Below are 17,756 nucleotides of genomic sequence, written 5' to 3'. Positions count from 1 at the left end.
GCAGTGATGACCACCAACTTGGATGGCTTTAAAAGTGAATTGGGCAAATTCATGGAGGAGAGGGCTGTCGGGTTATTTTATTTTATCGATTAACAACAACAGTCAAGTGCAAACCTAACGAAAAAGGGGGGAGTTTAACAATAAAGTGTATCAGCCTGTCAAGACAAAAGTACAAAGATACAGTGCAGCTGCAAAGGAATGATGAAGCACTGAATCATACAAAGTTTCCCATTACAAATAATAAAGGTGAGGAGGACTACCAGCTATGCCTCTTCTGCAGCGGCAGACTTTGGTCTTTCAAATTCCAGCAACACCCTGTGCGCTGCCAAAATTTGGACACACAACCCCCCCCCCCCCATCTTGCCTTCTGTTCCAAGTTGTTGTTGCAGCGCCCCCTGCAGTGCCCTCTCAGCTCAGCGTCCAGTGTGGGAGAAACAGTTGTGCTCCCCTAAATCTGCCTCTGCTCTTCTGGGGAGCCCACAAGCAGGACCTGAGCACAGGAGCAATCTCCCCCTTCTGTGGTTTCTAGCAATTGGCATTCAGGAGCATTCATTGCTTCCGAAAATGGAGGCAAAGCATAGCTATTCTGGCTTGTAGGCAATGATGGCTTTACCCTCCGTGATTTTGTCTAATCCTCTTTCAAAGCCCTCCAAGTTGGTGGCTGTTGTTGCCTCCTGTGGCAGTGAGTTCCGCAGTTTAAGGATGCGCTGCATGAAGAAGGGCTTCCCTTTATCTGTCCTGAATCTTCCAACGCTCAGCTTCATTAGATGTCCAGGAGTTTTAGAGTTGTGAGAGAGGGAGGAAAACTTTTCTATATGCATGCCGTGCATAATTTTAATATATTTCTGCCATTTCACCTCTTACCCTTTCTCAAAACAAAAAAGTCCCAAACATTGCAACTTTCCCTCTCAGTGGAGTCGCTCCTTGGTCATATTGGTGGTTCCTTTTTGGACCTTCTCCAACTCTACAATCTCCTTTTTGAGGTGAGGCGACCAGAACTGTACGCAGCATTACTCCAAATGCGGCCGCACGAGAGATTTGCACAACGGCCTTATGCTACTGGCAGTTTTATTTTCAATTCCTTTCCTAACGATCCCTAGCGCGGGATTTGCATTTTTCCACAACTTGCCTCACACTGCATCGACATCGATGCGTCGACATCTTCATCGGGTTATATCCACTGATCGTATACTGGACTCAATTTTCCAATAGCCCATCTTGATGTACTCCGAAGAAGAACGCCAAATTTATCAGGTCTGTTTGCAGTGGAGATCAAGCCGGCCATCTGCCAGCTGCCGTCGGTCCTCCTCGCTCAGAAGCAGTCTACCAGACTTCGTGGAAGGAGACCATCCTCCGCCCTGCTGCGCGAAGGCGCCTCCTCCCGCGGCTCCCTGAACGACTCCCCACCTCACCGGCATCGCTGCCGGAGCAAGGGGGGTTGCGTACTGATAACGGGGTTCAGCCCCCCTATTAGCTCCTGGGGGTGACGTCAGGCGGGGCTGGACCACGCGACGGCGGCGGCGGCGGAGCGAGCGAGCGAGTGAGCGAGAGATATCGGAGAAGGCAACGCGCTGCAGCGGCGGCGGCGGTGGCAGCAGCAGCAGCAGCAGCAGCTGAGCCGAGCTGGCGGACGGGCGGACGGACTCCGGGAGCCCCGCCAGCGCTGCCCGGATGCCGCTGAGCCCGCCGGGGCTGAGCTTGCCCCGCTGAGGACCAAGCTGCGGCGATCCGGCCGTCCCCACTGAACCCAGACGACCCCCTCCCCACCTCGACAAGGCTGACCACTTCCTCCCCCCTCCCTCCCCATCCACCCAAGAAGGACATCGGCGTCCCCCCCCATCTTTCCATGGATCTGGGGGGCTCCCTCGAGGCGTTCTCCCCCCAGCTGGGGGAGGAGTTGGACGGACTGCCCCCCTTGTAGAACCCCCCAAACGCCCCCCCCCGCCTTCAACCTCATCTCTTCCCTCCCCGGAGAAAAAAACAAACCCAAACAAACTTGGGTGCACACTTTTGAGGGGGGAAGGAGCGATGCGGGGTCTGAAATAAGCAACCGACCCCTGTTTAAACCTTAGGGGTTGAAATAGGGGGAACCGCCGATACTCCCCCCAGAAAAAAATCAACCCCCACCCTTTTGGAAACTCTTCCTCTCTCTCTATTGATCGCCTCCCTCCCCCTTGATCCAAACCTGAGAACCCTTCCCCTCCCCTCTTATCCAGTAACGCCCCCCCCCCCAAGCACAGATGGCTGGGGCTGTGAAAATTTGATCCCCCCTTTTTTCTGGGTTCCCAGACGTGACAATGTGGATACATCGGTTTTTAGCTACCAGGTAAGAGATTTCAACGGGGGTGGGGGGTGGTTGGAGAAGGGAATGTGATATATGGGTGTTTGTGACACAAATGCTTTCATCTGGTAAAATCTGGGGCAGGGTGTGTATGTGTCTGGGGGGGGGGGATGAACTTGGAAATATGGATATAGGTTATTGGAAGGGCTTCAATATATATCTCCATGTTAAAAAGTGTTATTTGGGTTGGTGGAAGAATGTGCTGGTGGTGACCTTCTGCTTAACTTCTACCCAGCCAAAGGGATGATGAAGCTGGCCAGTTAGTCAAAGACTCTCTTTCCCCAGTTATGCCCAGACTTTTCTGGGGGTGTCCTGTGTGTGATTTTGGAGATTGGGATTTGCTTCCCTGGTTCTGGAAGCAGAGGCGCTCCTTGATGGAGAGGGGACCTTTGCCAGCAGCTCCTGCCCAGGGACCTTCAGAGCTGGGGAGGCGGGCTACCCTCCCTGACACAGTTAGAGCCCCCAGATCTAGCCAGCAGGAATCCTGCGAGTGAGAAATTTAAGCTGTCTATCTTCCTCCTCCTCTCCCCCACCTTCACTGTATATATTGGGGTCAAGCACATTGCGCAGTTGGGCAAACGTGTGTATTTATGTGGGCTGAGACAGTCCCAAGGCGAGGGCATTATCCTCCCCTCAGCTGGGGGAGGCTCCGAACAGGATCTGAAGCTTTCCGATTGCCTGGTCCATGGGACTGGCTCCCAAGTAAGTGGGCACAGGGTTACAGTTCTCAGGGTCACCTGCTTAGAAGAAGCAAAGGAGGGAGAGAGAGAGAGAGAGAGAGAGAGAGAGAGAGAGAGAGAGAGAGAGAACACAAGCACAAATTTCAGCCAGTTACAGTGTTCAGCTCCCAGAAGACTGCTGAGGAATGGAATATGTGCAGTGAAGTGATGTGGCAATGTGTGTATGTGTCCCTTTGTCCCTGTTCCTCTTGTAGGAACTTGTTATCCATTGGTTAATGGATCTACATGCAGAGACATGCGTGAATTGAAGCCATAAATTGCATGGGTGTTTATGCAACAGCCGCCACGCACACACCGGAACATGTGCCCAAGCACCTCCAATTGACACGGGCATCTTTGTTAGTCTTGGCAAGACTCAGGCGAGAGTTCCTGGGCAAAGAAGTTGCATTTTTCTAACTGGCTGTAGCATCAGCTTGAGATCAGTTGTGTATTATTATTATTATTATTATTATTATTATTATTATTATTATTATTATGCATGGGTGTGGGAATGGAACAGCCTTCAGTTCTCCTGCAACAGATTAAATGTCTGTCTTTTGCAAGGACGGGTGTGCAAATTCCACCAAGGAACTGCAATCACACACTCTCAAGTTTGATGGCACAATCTGAAGGTGAAAGTGCTTGCCATCCCTGGGAGCTTCGATGTCTCTGTAGAGTGAAGGGTGTGTGTGGTGAGGAGTTTGTGAAAGCAAAATTGTTCTTCGTGTGTCTGTCCACTGGGATGCAGCAGACTCCTGGATTGGGGAGAAAGAGGGCAACGGAAGAAGCTTGGTTTTGCACACAGACTTCTACCTGAGAGGTTTGGGAGGGAGGGGATGCTACTCCCGTTTATGTGTGGAAGGAGATGGGCACCTCACAATAGGTTTGCATCTTCTTTGAAGCAATTGCTTGGTGTGCTTAGTTTTACAGTCTTGGTGAAAATGTTATTTCTTCAGGCAAAGGGATGCAAAGATTATACTTCCCCCCCTTCAGTAAATTTTAACTCTTTACATTTGAACAGTACAAAAGGTATTGATTGGGTGCTGTTGAATAAGAGTGAGCTTTCATGCCCTGGACCCTGACCAGGGTTGTATAGCTTTCTCATGGTCCTTGATGAGATCAAAAGATGAGCCAGGTACTGATCTGATGGTGAATCAGTACCTATTGTCATTTCCTAGAGAATTAAAGAATTGTTCTTGAATCAGGTGGACCGAGACCCTGGCTCATTAGATCTGACACAGAGGGCCAATGATATTCTATAACCTTCCTCCACCAATGATGGGACCAGCGAGACTCCTTTATTTCTACTGACTTCTACCATGAGATGGGTCAATTCGTTCAAATTTGCACCACCTAACATCTCATGTCTTCTCCCTATCTACAATAAATTTGAGAGAATGTTTCATGCCAGGTTAGTTTATTGGTCCATCTCACTTGGGCCGTCTCTCTACACTGAGGTCAGCAACTGTCCAAGGCTTTCATCCCTTTAGGAGAAATTGCCAGCGATCAAACCTTGGACCTTCCTGCACCCAACACAAGACACGGTCATCCTGGATGTTAAATGTGATGCTTTCTGTTAAGGTTCCCCTGTGATGCCCTTGTCAAATGGATTTGGTGTAGGCACCCTTGCTTTGTGTCCACGGCACATTTAAATGGGTGAAATGGGTTGCCTGGTGAGCAAGGGGTTGATGTGCATTCTGGGGGTGTCCTCTAATGTAAGAAAGCACCTGTGTGTTACGGAAGGGTGACAGCAGTGGACTACAGTAGATGACCCTTCACTCTCATCCAGTCCAGCCAGCCAAGCTGACCTGCTGTGATCATTTTGCCCACATGTGTTGCTCATTCAGCCGCAGAGTCTCCAGACAGCGTGGTGAGGGTGGGATCTGTTGCCTATTGCTGTCTTAATTTGCTCCAATAGTCCTTTATCCTGTGGACAATATTTCACAATCTGCTCATGGATTTGTGCAGTGGGCAGGCAAATAAACTCCTACGGACGCAGGAGTTAATTGGGCCCTCAGTTCAAGAGCACTGGTGTGGAAATGTTATATAACACACATTTTGTTGCTATTGCAAGAAAGGTATAAACTGATATTTGTGTCTATCCACCCCCCTTTGCATTTGAAGGGAATGCAAATTGGGGAATGAGCTTTCTCCAAATCTTTTATGTTAGGAAAGGTCTGTTTCATTTCCCCGCTTCATGAATCATTTTTTTGAGACACAGACAGCATCAGTGGGCATGTATAGGACACCAATCCTTTCTAACAATTATTTGCAAGTGGAGGAAGAAACCACATTTCTTCTTTTCCAAAATAAAGACTCCGTCAAACCGTTGAGGCCAGCAAAGTATTTCTACAGCTACAGGGTGATGAACCCCACACCAGTACAATGGAAAGCATATGAAAAGCAGTAAATTTTCATGGTCATATAGTGAGGGTGATGTTACGGGAAAACATGCTCCTATTTTTAAATTTATTGTTGTTTTTGTTGGTGCTAGTGCATTTTAAACCCTCCTGTTCTTCTGCAAATCAGTCCGTTTAAAGCAAATGCCCTTAGTGAACTAGGGACACTGACTGAAGCAGTGTTGTTGCATGTGTGAGATTTGCTTGATCTTTGGTGGTTATAGCAAGGGCCAGAGATCACTGCAGACACAATACTGCAAGTGCTTGGGGGTTTTATTGGATCAGAAGCTGGCTGTCCCTTTTGATGAGGAGGATGTTGAAATGACAATGCACCACCGTGGTGAAATTAATAGGAGTTCCACCATGGTGTGGAGACCAGGAGGACACCAGAAAAGGTGCCTCTGATCCATAAGAACATGCGAACAGAAGAATAGACTGCTGCATTAGACCAATGGCCCATCTAGTCCAGCATCCTGTTCTCTCAGGGACCAAGCAGATGCTTGTGGAGGAACCCACAAGCAAGATTCAAGGATTCCAGTAACTGCTATTCAGAAAAATGACTACGTCCAACCGTGGAGACAGAGCAGAGCCATTGTGGCAAGTTGCCATCGATAGCCTTCTCCTCCATGAACTCATCCATCCAAGTTGGTGGTCCTCATCACCTCTTGTGGGAGCGAGCTCCATCAATGAATGGAGAGCATCTGGAAAGCTCTCTCCAGTTGAGTTTTCATTGGGAGAAGTGGATCTGAATCAGGTCACCATGGGTAATTGCTGGCCCTTGGACTTTTACAAGAGGTGCTGTGCCAACCACTGAGGGGGATTGTGCTCAGAAGAACCTGCCTATGCATGCAGTTCCCTATCTAGGGGGATATTGTAGAGTTGGAAAGGTGCAGAAAAGAGTAACCCAATTGATCGACAAGCTGGGACACCATCTATTTGGAGGAAGTGTCATAGCAAGAGCCAGTGTGGTGTAATGTTTAGAGCGTAGGACTAAAACCCGGGAGACCCGTGTTGGAGTCCTTCCTCAGCCAGGTCTAGTCATTGCCTCTCAGTCTAGCATACCTCACACAGTTGTTGTTGAGATTACATAAAGAGCAGGTAGAATCATGTATACAATCTTGAGTTCATAGGATGAAAAGGTGAGGTATTGTTCCTCAATGGCATCTCCAAGTAGAATGAGTACAGCCCACTCCCTGAAACCCTGGAAAGCTGCCGATAGGGTAGGCAATACTGAGTTAGATGGACCACTGATCTGACTTGGTATAAAGCGTTATTCTTGCTTTCCTAAGACACATTAGCTGGAGATAGCCTTTTCGGAGCCTTCGAAAAAGTATTGCTAGCAGTCCTCGACATTGGAGAGGAGAGAGACAGACAGAATACTCCCTTATTCCTTGTGGCGTGGAGGCATTTCAGAATTGAGTTTCCCTGGCTTATTACAAGCAATTCCAAGCCCCCCGCACAGCTGGCGCAGAACAAGCCCCCTGATGAAACTTGTTAGGAACAACAGAACACACACAAAATGAAGTACCCAAAATATTATTCATTATTGTAGAGCTAATGGGATGGTAGCTTGGGGCTAGTTTTCTGATCTTGAATGTTTGTTTGGTGCTGTAAAGAATGCGTTATGGAAACAGCAGGAGAGAGAAAAAAAAGGATTTTTATTTTTTATTTTTTTAAAAAAGGAAACAACTCTCTCTCTCTCTCTCTCTCTCTCTCTCTCTCTCTCTCTTTAAAGCCCCTTGATCACTTCCTTGCTTCACCTGCTCTCTGAGCTACAACCTCAGCCTCTTGTAAGGCAGGTCCAAGCTGCAAATGTAAGCCAGTTTCAGCACCATGAGTTTCCACCAAGGATTTCAACACAAAACCACTTGGGTGTTTCTGCAGAAGATATAGAAAAGGGCAATAAGAAATGACCAAGGGGAAGAATTCTGAGAGTTGTAGGTTGTGAAGAGTGCTGGGAGGTGTTAAGGGGCCCCTATTTTTGCCTCACAGGGCTATGATACCCAGAATTCTGTGAGGAGATGGACGGATAGTTGAACCACTCTGAGAATTGTATTTCTGGCTGGAAGAGGAACGAGAGTCTCCTAATAACGCCCAGCTCCCTTAAAAAGCGACAGTTCTGAGGATTTTCTGAGGGACAGACGGACCCAGAAACTGTTTAAAGTGGAATCACAATGTTTTAAATGCATGTTGTGAAGGTGGCATTTGTAGAATCTCACCGGGTAACTGCGCAGTGGGCGGAATTGAATCTAAGAAAAAGTAAAAGTGTCCATGTATCTTTTATATCACTTGAGGGTTTTTTTTTCTTCTTCTTACAATCAAGCGGTATATAAATAAATAAAATAAGAAAAATCGAAGAAGTCCATTTTAGGGCAAAGCCACAGTCTAGTCATGCTTGGATAATGGTCAGGTTCAAGGAAATGCAGGGTAGAGCCTACCTGTTCAAGCAGATTGGGATTCAATACATTAGGAAGAACATTAGGAATAACTTTCTGATGGTAAGAACAGTGGGATGGGCTCCCTCAGAAGGTGGTGGACTCTTCTTCATTGAAGGTTTTCAAGCAGAGGTTGGATGGCCCTCTGTTTTAGCTGTGATTCCTGCATTCTGGGGGTGGGACTAGGTGACATTTGGGCTCCCTTACAACTCTACCATTCTATGAATACATTTCCCAGGGCATTCTTTATAAAATATGTATTTAAATGTGAATGTCCATGGCAAATGGGATGGAGTAGACAGATAGATGAGCCCATGCAGGTTGGGAAAAGAAGACTAGTTTGCCAATTTGGGAACTGAAAACCATTCCGATAAGGCGGGTGGAATTTTGCACGGCACGCACTTCTCTAATTGACATGCACATTCTACTTGCCGCCCTTTCGAGGATCCAATAACAACGGAATAACTTTTCCCTGCTGGAGATCCTGTCTCTTTGAACAGGGAGCCATTCCTCCCTCCCCCAAGCCTCTGAATAATTGCAGCAATAATGTTTGGAATCAGCACAGTGTTCCTTTGTGTTGTGTGTGTGTGTGCGCGCGCACACACACACACACACAGAGTGAAGTGAGGAATGAGGAGCTGACTCAGTTGCTTAGCAGACAGCATCCCCCTTGCTGTCTTTTATTCAGAAGAGCCCAGGCCTTGGGCTGGAGGAGAAGGAAAAGCTGAAACAGCGACACACACACACACAGAGATTCCCCTTTCTTGATCTCCAGAGAAGCGCTGTTTTGGCAGTTTTCGCTTCTATCCTCCAGCGGTCAAGCGGTTGTGCATTATGCATGCAGGAGGGGTGTGTGTGTGTGTGTGTTTAAAACCCTGCTGTCCATCTGATGCTCTCTCTCTCTCCCTGCTCCCCCCACCAAATTGGCATCCGGACCATGTAACATGTGCTCTCCGTTATAGCCCAGCAATTCGGAGACATCCAGCGACGGCCTTTGGGGAAGAACGCGCTCCTTACTCATGCGTGTCAATAACAATTACACCTCCGATAGTTGTGCGTCTGTATACACGGCGACGCTGGCTCCAGTGCCCGTCTGCCCATCTGCTTGGGGGCCGTGGCGAGTCTTATGTAACCACCATCTGATTAAAATAGGTAATTGCTACAGTTTCTCCCAAGGAGGACGGGAGGGGTGGCTGGCGGGGGGACGGGGGGGCATAAGCTGCTGCAGAAAAGATTATGGCTGCGTCTTCCCTTAGCCAGGAATGACACTACCTCAGCTTAAGAAATGGAGTGGGGGTGAATGAAGCAGAGGAGCCTCAGTGACATGAGAGTATTCCTGGATGGAGATGCGGAGTGGGACATCTGGCTACCACTTGAAAAAAAAAATATATCTTTGCATCTGTTCCTCTTCTCTTCCCCAGTAAAGCCTAGGTTGTGTGATATGAGGGTTTCTTATGTGACGTACCCTTTCAGCTGCCCCAGAGGCTTAGTAAGGGCAGCAGGCTGGGCAGAGTGACACCAATGCAGCTCCACAATATGGTGCATAGTGGTGCCCTCCAGATGTGATTTCATAGACGCATAGCATTGTAGAGTTGGAAGGGACAGCTAGTCAAACTCCCTGCAATACAGGAACCAGAGCTAAAGAATCCCTGACAGATTGCCATCCAACCGCTGTTAAAAAAAACCCAAACCTCCAAGGAGGGTTATTTGTTACATCTGTGATCCACCTTTCCTCCAAGGACCTCAAGCTGGCATGCACAGTTTGCCTCCCTCTCTAATTTAATCCCTCACAACAATCCTGTGAGGTAGATTAGGCTGAGAGGCAGGGACTGTCCCCAGGTCACCCAGGGAGTTTCATGGCTGAGTGGTGATTTGAACTTGGGTCTCCCAATTCCTGGTGCAATGCTCTAACAGCGGCACCATACTGGCTCTCATTTATTAAATTTCATCATCTCCAGCTAGCATGGCCAATGGTTAGGGAGAATGAGAGCTATCTGGAATGAACATCATTGACTATCCCTGGTACAATGCACTCAGCCCTTCATTATCTGAAGGGAGGGGAAAGCAGGGGCATGAGATTCTACCCAATTTCTGCTGTGGAAACATCAGCAGCTGCCATCTTGGTTTCAGTGCAACTCATTTATCTGCTGATTCCCTGCAGAATATGAGCAGTGATGCATGTGTTGCTATCTTCCAAGGTTTGGGCTGCAGAATGCTTGGTTGCCCTTGTGTGGAAATAACTACCTGCATAAGAACGTAAGATAAGCCTGCTGGATCAGGCCAGCAGCCCATCTAGTCCAGTATGCTGTTCTCAGAGTGGCTGCTCAGATGCCTGTGGGAAAGCAGCAAGCAGGACCCAAGCACAAGACCAGCCAGTGTGGTGTAGTGGTCAAGAGTGGTAGTCTCGTAATCTGGTGAACCAGGTTCGCTTCCTCGCTCCTCCGCATGCAGCTGCTGGGTGACCTTGGGCTAGTCAAACTTCTCTGAAGTCTCTCAGCCCCACTCACCTCACAGAGTGTTTGTTGTGGAGGAGGAAGGGAAAGGAGAATGTTAGCTGCTTTGAGACTCCTTTGGGTAGTGATAAAGCGGGATAGCAAATCCAAACTCCTCCTCCTCCTCCTCCTCCTCCTCCTCCTCCTCCTCCTCCTCCTCCTCCTCCTCTTCTTCTTCTTCTTCTTCTTCTTCTTCTTCTTCTTCTTCTTCTTCTTCCTGTGCTTCCAGCAGTTGGTGTTCAGGAGCATGGCTGCCTCTGACTGTGGAGGCAGAGTATAGCTGCCATGGCTAGTAGCCATTGATAGCCTTCTCCTCCTCCATCAACTTGTCCTGTCCTCTTTTAAAGCCATCCACGTTGGTGGCCATCACTGCCTCCTGCAAGAGGGACTTCCATCATTTACCTGCTACAGCAGCATATGGTGATATCTAGAGGGAAGTCCATGAATGTGTTTGTTTACTCATATGTTCATTTCTCTCACTTTCCGTCCCATCAATGTCCCTCAAAGTAGCTAAGAAATCAAACTCGGGAAAAAGAACTATAAAGAATCAGAAATTCACACCAAAATGTGTTAACACAGTAGTTAAACATTACGACAGCTGGCTCTCAAAGGAGGGAGAACACAAATGCAGTTGTCATTCATAAGAAAGGCTTTATGATGAATGATTCCCCCCCTGCGCCCCCAGTGTTTCTCCTAAAAGGATCCTGATTGGCTGCCATGAGTCATGCCAGAGTTCTCCTCTCAACCCCCAGGGGCTTGGGGCATGCATGTTTTAAGTTCTACAGATAAGGACCCAGTTATAGGGGGGAAAATTACAATGAGCTTTGGATTCACTTTATCAGAGTCCAGAGTATTCAAAATCCTATGGAGGCTCCTCAGAACATAAGGGGTAGCTTAGGGACGCAGGTGGCACTGTGGTCTAAACCATTGAGCCTCTTGGGCAGTTCGAATCCCTGCAATGGAGTGAGCTCCCGTTGCTCTGTCCCAGCTCCTGCCAACCTAGCAGCTGGAAAGCACGCCAGTGCAAGTAGATAAATAGGTACTGCTGGGGCAGGAAGGTAAACAGTGTTTCCGTGCTCTCTGGTTTCTGTCACAGTGTTCTGCTGCACCAGAAGTGGTTTAGTCATGCTGGCCACATGATCCGGAAAGCTGTCTGTGGACAAACGCCGGCTCCCTTGGCCTGAAAGCGAGATGAGCGCTGCAAGCCCATAGTCGCCTTTGACTGGACTTAACCATCCAGGTGTCCTTTTTTTAGCTTAGCAACAATGCATCTAACACATAGGAAAGATTTTAGCAAGAAATTCTGAAGCCAATAATGACGTCAGCAAAGTGCCATCGGGGGTGGGGTGGGGTGGTCAAATGGATACATTGGCACAGAGATTTCCATATTATGGGTGACACATCTAAGAAGGCCCCACCACATACAATTGGTGGCTGCAGGATCCATTAGAGACTTGGAGGTTTTTGAGCAGAGCCTGGATGGCCAGGTATTCTTTAGCTGTAATTCCTGCATTCCAGGGGGTTGGACTAGATGACCCTTGGGATTCCTTCAGACTCTACCATTCTATAAGTATATAGTATAAATGGGGGGGGGGAGAGGAAAATTCAGGGGAATTACCCATACTCAGAGTAGACCCATTGACATTGATAAGTTACTTTGGTTTCAAATCAATTCAAAGTGCTGGCTTTGACCTATGCAGTTCAGGACCCTAAGACCCCAAGGACAGCCTCTCCCCACATGAACTGACCCCAAACCCCTACTAGTTCCAAAGAGCTGCAGCCAGACTGTGGACTGGGACTGGGATCTGGTTATAGCTCCACTGGTTATTGGTTTTTCTCTGGGCACAATTCCAAGTGCTGTTTATGACCTATAAAGCCCTAAACATCTTAGGCCCAGGCTATCTGAAGGACTGTATTCCCCCATATGGACCTGCCTGGGCTCTGAGATCTTCAGGGGGTGCTCTTTTCTCAGTCCTCCACCATCATGGGCACATTTGGTGGGGATGCAGGACAGGGCCTTCTCAGTGGCTGCTCCCAGGCTTTGGAATTCCCTTCCTAGAGAACCCAGACTGGCTCCCTCCTTGTTGTCCTCCCACCTGCAGCTGGACATGCTTTTATTCCAACAGTCCTTTGGGAGAAGACTTTTTTAAAAAAGGGGCTTTTCATAGTGCGGTGCTGCTTTCAACCATCGGCATTTTAGTAGATATGTTTTTAAATTATTCTAATTCGATTATAGTCTCATTCCTTTCTATTACCTTTTCTGTGTATTTAGCTTCCTGCATTTTATCTATGTTGTTGTTGTTGTTTTTTAAAGCCATCTTGAGTCCCAGTCTGGGAGAAAAGATGGAATATAAATATATAAATATCACCACCATTTAGGGCTTTTCTTCGTGTGCCCTCTTCACGGGAAGTTCAGGGGTGGTGACACAAGATCAAGCCTGTTCAGTGTTGGAATGTGGAACTGTGGGATGCTTGTGCGTGGTGCAATCATTCCCACCCACTCCTTCTACTTTTAGGCACTTGGTAAATATTTTATCTTTACCTGGCCTTTTGGCTTTTAATTTGCTAGGTGGCATCGTGGATTCTTTCAGTGGAGTGGGACCTGTAAGCTCTGCCTTTTTATCTGTATGGCTGTGTTTCGAGATGCTCTATTGGGTGTTTTTAATTCAAATATCTGACGGTCTGTCACATGGAAGATGGAGCAAGCTTGGGTTTCATTTGAAACCCAAACCAATGGATTTCAAATGACAAAGGTGGAGCGTCTCCACCCCCATCATCTGGTACGTAGGCTGAGACTCTATCTGCATGTGGACTGTCTTGCCAGAGTGGTGCATGCTCTGGTTATCTCCCGCTTGGACTACTGCAATGCGCTCTACATGGGGCTACCTTTGAAGGTGACCTGGGAACTACAACTAATCCAGAATGCGGCAGCTAGACTGGTGACTGGGAGCGGCCGCCGAGACCATATAATACCTACATTGGCTCCCAGTACGTTTCCGAGCACAATTCAAAGTGTTGGTGCTGACCTTTAAAGCCCTAAACGGCCTCGGTCCAGTATACCTGAAGGAGCGTCTCCACCCCCATCATTCTGCCTGGACGCTGAGGTCCAGCGCTGAGGGCCTTTTGGCGGTTCCCTCATTGCGAGAAGCAAAGCTACAGGGAATCAGGCAGAGGGCCTTCTCAGTAGTGGCGCCCGCCCTGTGGAACGAGTGGCTGGGGAAACCCAGCCAGATGGGCGGGGTATAAATAATAAAATTATTATTATTATTATTATTATTATTATTATTATTATTATTATTATTCCAACTAAACATCTGGTAGCACACCCTAATGATAAGAGCTGTTTGACAGTGGAACAGGCAGACAACTCTTGGGGCATGGTGAGATCTCCGTCCTTGGAGGTTCTTAAACAGAGATGGTCATGGATTCTTCATTTGTGATTTCTGCATTGCAGGGTGTTGAACTAGATGTCCTTCAGTTCTGTGATTCTATGTGGCACATGGCTCTGTCTGAGGAAAGGAACTTTGAGAGCCACTGCTAGGCTTTTTACTTATCAGTAAGAGAAGCTAGGAGCAGAAACTGCCTCCTCCCAAGGCTGAGGGTGACCTCAAAGAGGAGGTAAAACCAGGTGGTGGCTTAATCACAGACAAACTGTCCTCATCTCATATCTTAAAATTCAGGAATGCCTCTAAACAAGGCCCACAAAGACACGACCCTCTGTGCTTTTTAAGTGGACTATTTCTTTTCCGTGGAGATCTGCAAGGCACCATAACCTTACAGAGCTTGAGGGAAGGCAGGAAGCCGCAGCTTGTGCTGGCCAACATGCAGAGCTTCTTTTTACAAAAAACAACCTGAAATTTTATAGAAGGCTCATATCGCATTGCCAACTGCATTGTCTTGAGAAGGGAGCTGCTGATCAATTCTGAAGAGCAACTCCACCAGGCATTACTGACACTATGCACTTTGCAGGCAGGCATCCAGGACATTTTTTTTATTGTTGCTGGAAGTGTGTGTGTGCAGGGGGAGGCCTTGGGGGAGGCAATTTCTTAGCATTCCTTTCAGGAGACCATTTCTCATATTTTTGAAAAGGTATGCCAGGCTCCAGCAAATCCTAGAATCCCGTTTTTCTCCATTCCCAGAATTAAAGAATTTGGGTCCACTTAATTTACTAGGAATGCGCTCTGGACATGTTCAGGCATGCTGCGGGCTTTACAGTGATGTCATTAGGGGTGGAAAAATCTGTCAATTTCAGATTTTTTGTTGTTTCTCCTTTTGCCACCATTGTTCACCACATTTCCACATCGCTTTGTTATTTATTCATCTTTAAAAGCTGCAGCTAAATTCATCAGCATTTCACCCATGCATATGTCTCCTAATACACATAATTATTTTTGGTATGCTGATCTGCTTAATATACAGTTTTCGTATGTAATTCCCCATAATAAAATACATTTTTGTAAGTTATTTTTGCCAAGAATGCATTTTAAGTCACACTAATTGAGATTTGGGGCTTGGGGCTTGGAAAAAATTTGAAGAGGTGAGAATTTTGTAGGATACCTACATTCTGGTTCAGATATTGTTTCTGGAAGAATGAATTAGGGAGGGAGAGACACATTAAAATGTGGTCTAATTCCCACTCCTGCCCCTAATAATAATAATAATAATAATAATAATAATAATAATAATTTAATTTATACCCCACCTGCTCCAGCCAGGGCCGGGCTCAGGGATGCTAACACCAAATATAAATTACAATAAAAAGTAATGGAAAGAAGTTAATTAAAATACAGCTTAAAATACAGCTTAAAATGCAGCCCCATTTTAGTAGCAGCCCATAAATCAAGACCATAAAGGGAGGAAACATCAGATATTCACCTGAGCCAGCTATCCATGCTGATCCTACATGGGCCAGCAAAAAAAAACCAAGGAAAAATTTATATATCAAATCCCATATAAGGGGTCAGAGTGAGTCTAAGCCGAAGGCCAGGCGGAACAGCTCCAACTTGCAGGCCCTGCAGGAAGATGTCAAATCCCGCAGGGCCCTGGTCTTTCGTGACAGAGCGTTCCACCAAGCTGGGGCCAGTGTTGAAAAAGCCCTGGCCCTATTTGAGACCAATCTAACCTCCTTGAGGCTCAGGACCGCCAAAGTGTTGTTATTTATGGATCTTAAGGTCCTCCGTGGGGCATACCAAGAGAGGCAGTCCTAGACCACATAGGGCTTTAAAGGTCAAAACCAGCACCTTAAACCTGACCCTGTACTCCACTGGGAGCCAATGCAGCTAGTAAAGCATTGGATGAATGTGATCCCGCAGCAAGGACCCCGTATGGAGCCTCGCCGCAGCATTCTGCACCCTCTGGAGTTTCTGGGTCAGCTTCAAGGGCAGCCCCACGTAGAGCGAGTTACAATAATCAAGCCTGGAGGTGACCATCGCACGGATCACTGTGGCCAGGTTGGGACGGGAAAGGTAAGAGACCAACTGCTTAAGACCTATGTGTTCACTCACAATAGATGTGGGAGGCAAGCAGGGAGAAAGGGCTTTAGGAGCCAAAAGGGGAAGAATAGAAGCATCCCCAGAACTTTTTAAATGGCAAGTAATACTCACCAATTTGTGACCTTGCTCTAGTATCAATCTTCCCATTTCATCCAGCCAGCCGAGGTTAATCTCAACTATGGTTTGTTTAAAACTTTAAACCATCACCCATAAAGCCAACTTCTTTCAAGAAACCATTATTTATCTACAGTATTTTTTTTACTGTACTCTTAGCTGAAAAGGACAGACAGAACTGGGGGACCCATGTCCTCATGCTTACCATGACAAAAGGAAAGAGGAGGGAGGGGAGAAAAAGCAAGCTCTGACACTTGTCCCCAAAATTATTAGGTGGGATGGAAACAGCTCAGGGATAGGAGATTGTCGCTTAGCAAGACCGATGGAATGGTCCCGCTTCCCTTCTCTTCTCCCCTGTGCAATAGCCAGATGGGAAGCCTGCTGCCAGGTGACAGTTGATAGAGGGATAAGTTAGATGAGACTGACTTCTTCTTTTCTGCATGGCCCTACTGCCCTCCTAATCTTCTGCTGCAGAATGAGAGAAGAACAAGAGGCTTGTTGTTTAGGGCTCAGGGTCTCTACTCTCAGTCTCAGGTCTCTCTCTCTCTCTCTCTCTCTCTCTCTCTCTCCCTCTCTCTCTCTCTCTCCCCCTTCCTGCATCAGTGCTTTTTTCAGCTCCTAAGGCACATCAAGTAAGACAGTGTAGCCAGTTGCTGCATCCAAGAAAATGAACTGTCCCTCACTTTTTCCTTTATCAATTAGTACTGATTACAACAGATGCATGCATTGGGTTTTTTGGCCTGATAATCCAGTGGATGGATGGCCAGCTCTCTAGCCAATCTAAGAGGTGGATAAGATTCCCCCAGGGGCCCTGAACATGCCATGACAGCAGAATGTCCAGGGGAAAAAAAAGATATTCCAGTCCCTAGTAAATGCAGCCATTATTTCTCACCAGTCACCACAACAACCCAAGGGTTTAAAACAGAATGAGTGTTGCTGAGTCTCTCTCTCTCTCTCTCTCTCTCTCTCTGGCGTTCCAGGCAATCCCAGCCAGGCTGTAACTGCTGCAACCATTTCTGAGGGCTTTTTATTATAAGCAAATAAAAACCAACAACAGAGTTTTATGGAATTTAGCCCCAGTCTCTCAGCAATCAGCTGTTGACATCAGCCAAGTGCTTTTAGCAAGCGAATCCATTGCTGCCGTGGAAGTGGGATTTAAGGAAGAGAGCAGCTAGAACTTGCTCTCAGGCACTGCTTTGTATCTCTATAAATGGAAACTGAAGAGCACTGGTGTTAACTGAGAAGTTCCATGCTAGAGCACGTATGTTCCAATTGCCCGAGTTTAACCAGGGCAGCCCCTCTTTTATCCTTTGGGGGAAAATGCTTGTTAACGTTCCCTTAGAGTGGTTTCTAGTAGCGATGTCCAATCCTAGCTCTCTCCAGAGAACATATAGGGACATCTGAACATCAGAAGAGGTGGATCAAGTCAATGGCCCAGCTCGGCCAGCATCCTGTTCTCACAGTGGCCACCCAGATGCTCCAATGGGAAATCCTCAAGCAGGACACAAGCTCAAGAGCACCTGGCACCCCCATGGTTTCCAACCACTAGTATTCAGAGGCATTGCGTCCTCCAACCATAGAGGCAGAGCAAAGCTATCTTGTCTAGTAATACCTCCTTTTGTCTGTCCTGAATCTTCCGCCACTCAGATTCACTGGAGTTTTCGTGTTATGAGAGGAGCAAAACCTTATCCGCTTTACCCATGCCAGGCATCATTTTATAAACTTCTGTCACATCACCTCTTACTAATGTAAGAAGTCCCAAAT

General features: G+C 47.3%; 1 protein-coding gene across 5 annotated transcripts in view; it reads left to right on the top strand.

Moving 5' to 3' along the window:
• The first annotated feature begins 381 nt into the window (after positions 1-381).
• Positions 382-17,756, top strand: part of AJAP1 (adherens junctions associated protein 1) — a 124,788-nt gene continuing 107,413 nt past the window's right edge. For 2 of the 5 annotated variants that reach the window (XR_014567431.1, XM_083752752.1), the window contains exon 1: positions 384-2,326. Coding sequence is in view for 3 of the 5 variants with exons in the window: in XM_083752752.1 (XP_083608878.1) it covers positions 2,298-2,326 (29 nt within the window). In the remaining 2 variants the exon portion in view is untranslated. Of the gene's footprint in view, positions 2,327-2,957; positions 3,044-17,756 lie in introns of those variants that run through there. The other 3 variants (XM_083752750.1, XR_014567430.1, XM_083752751.1) reach the window with 3 other exon arrangements.

This window comes from Podarcis gaigeae, assembly GCF_964106915.1.
Source record: "Podarcis gaigeae genome assembly, chromosome: 8".
Classification (NCBI taxonomy): Eukaryota; Metazoa; Chordata; class Lepidosauria; order Squamata; family Lacertidae; genus Podarcis; species Podarcis gaigeae.
The sequence above is the reverse complement of the archived record's forward strand: the minus strand, read 5'-3'. Positions and strand labels throughout refer to the sequence as shown.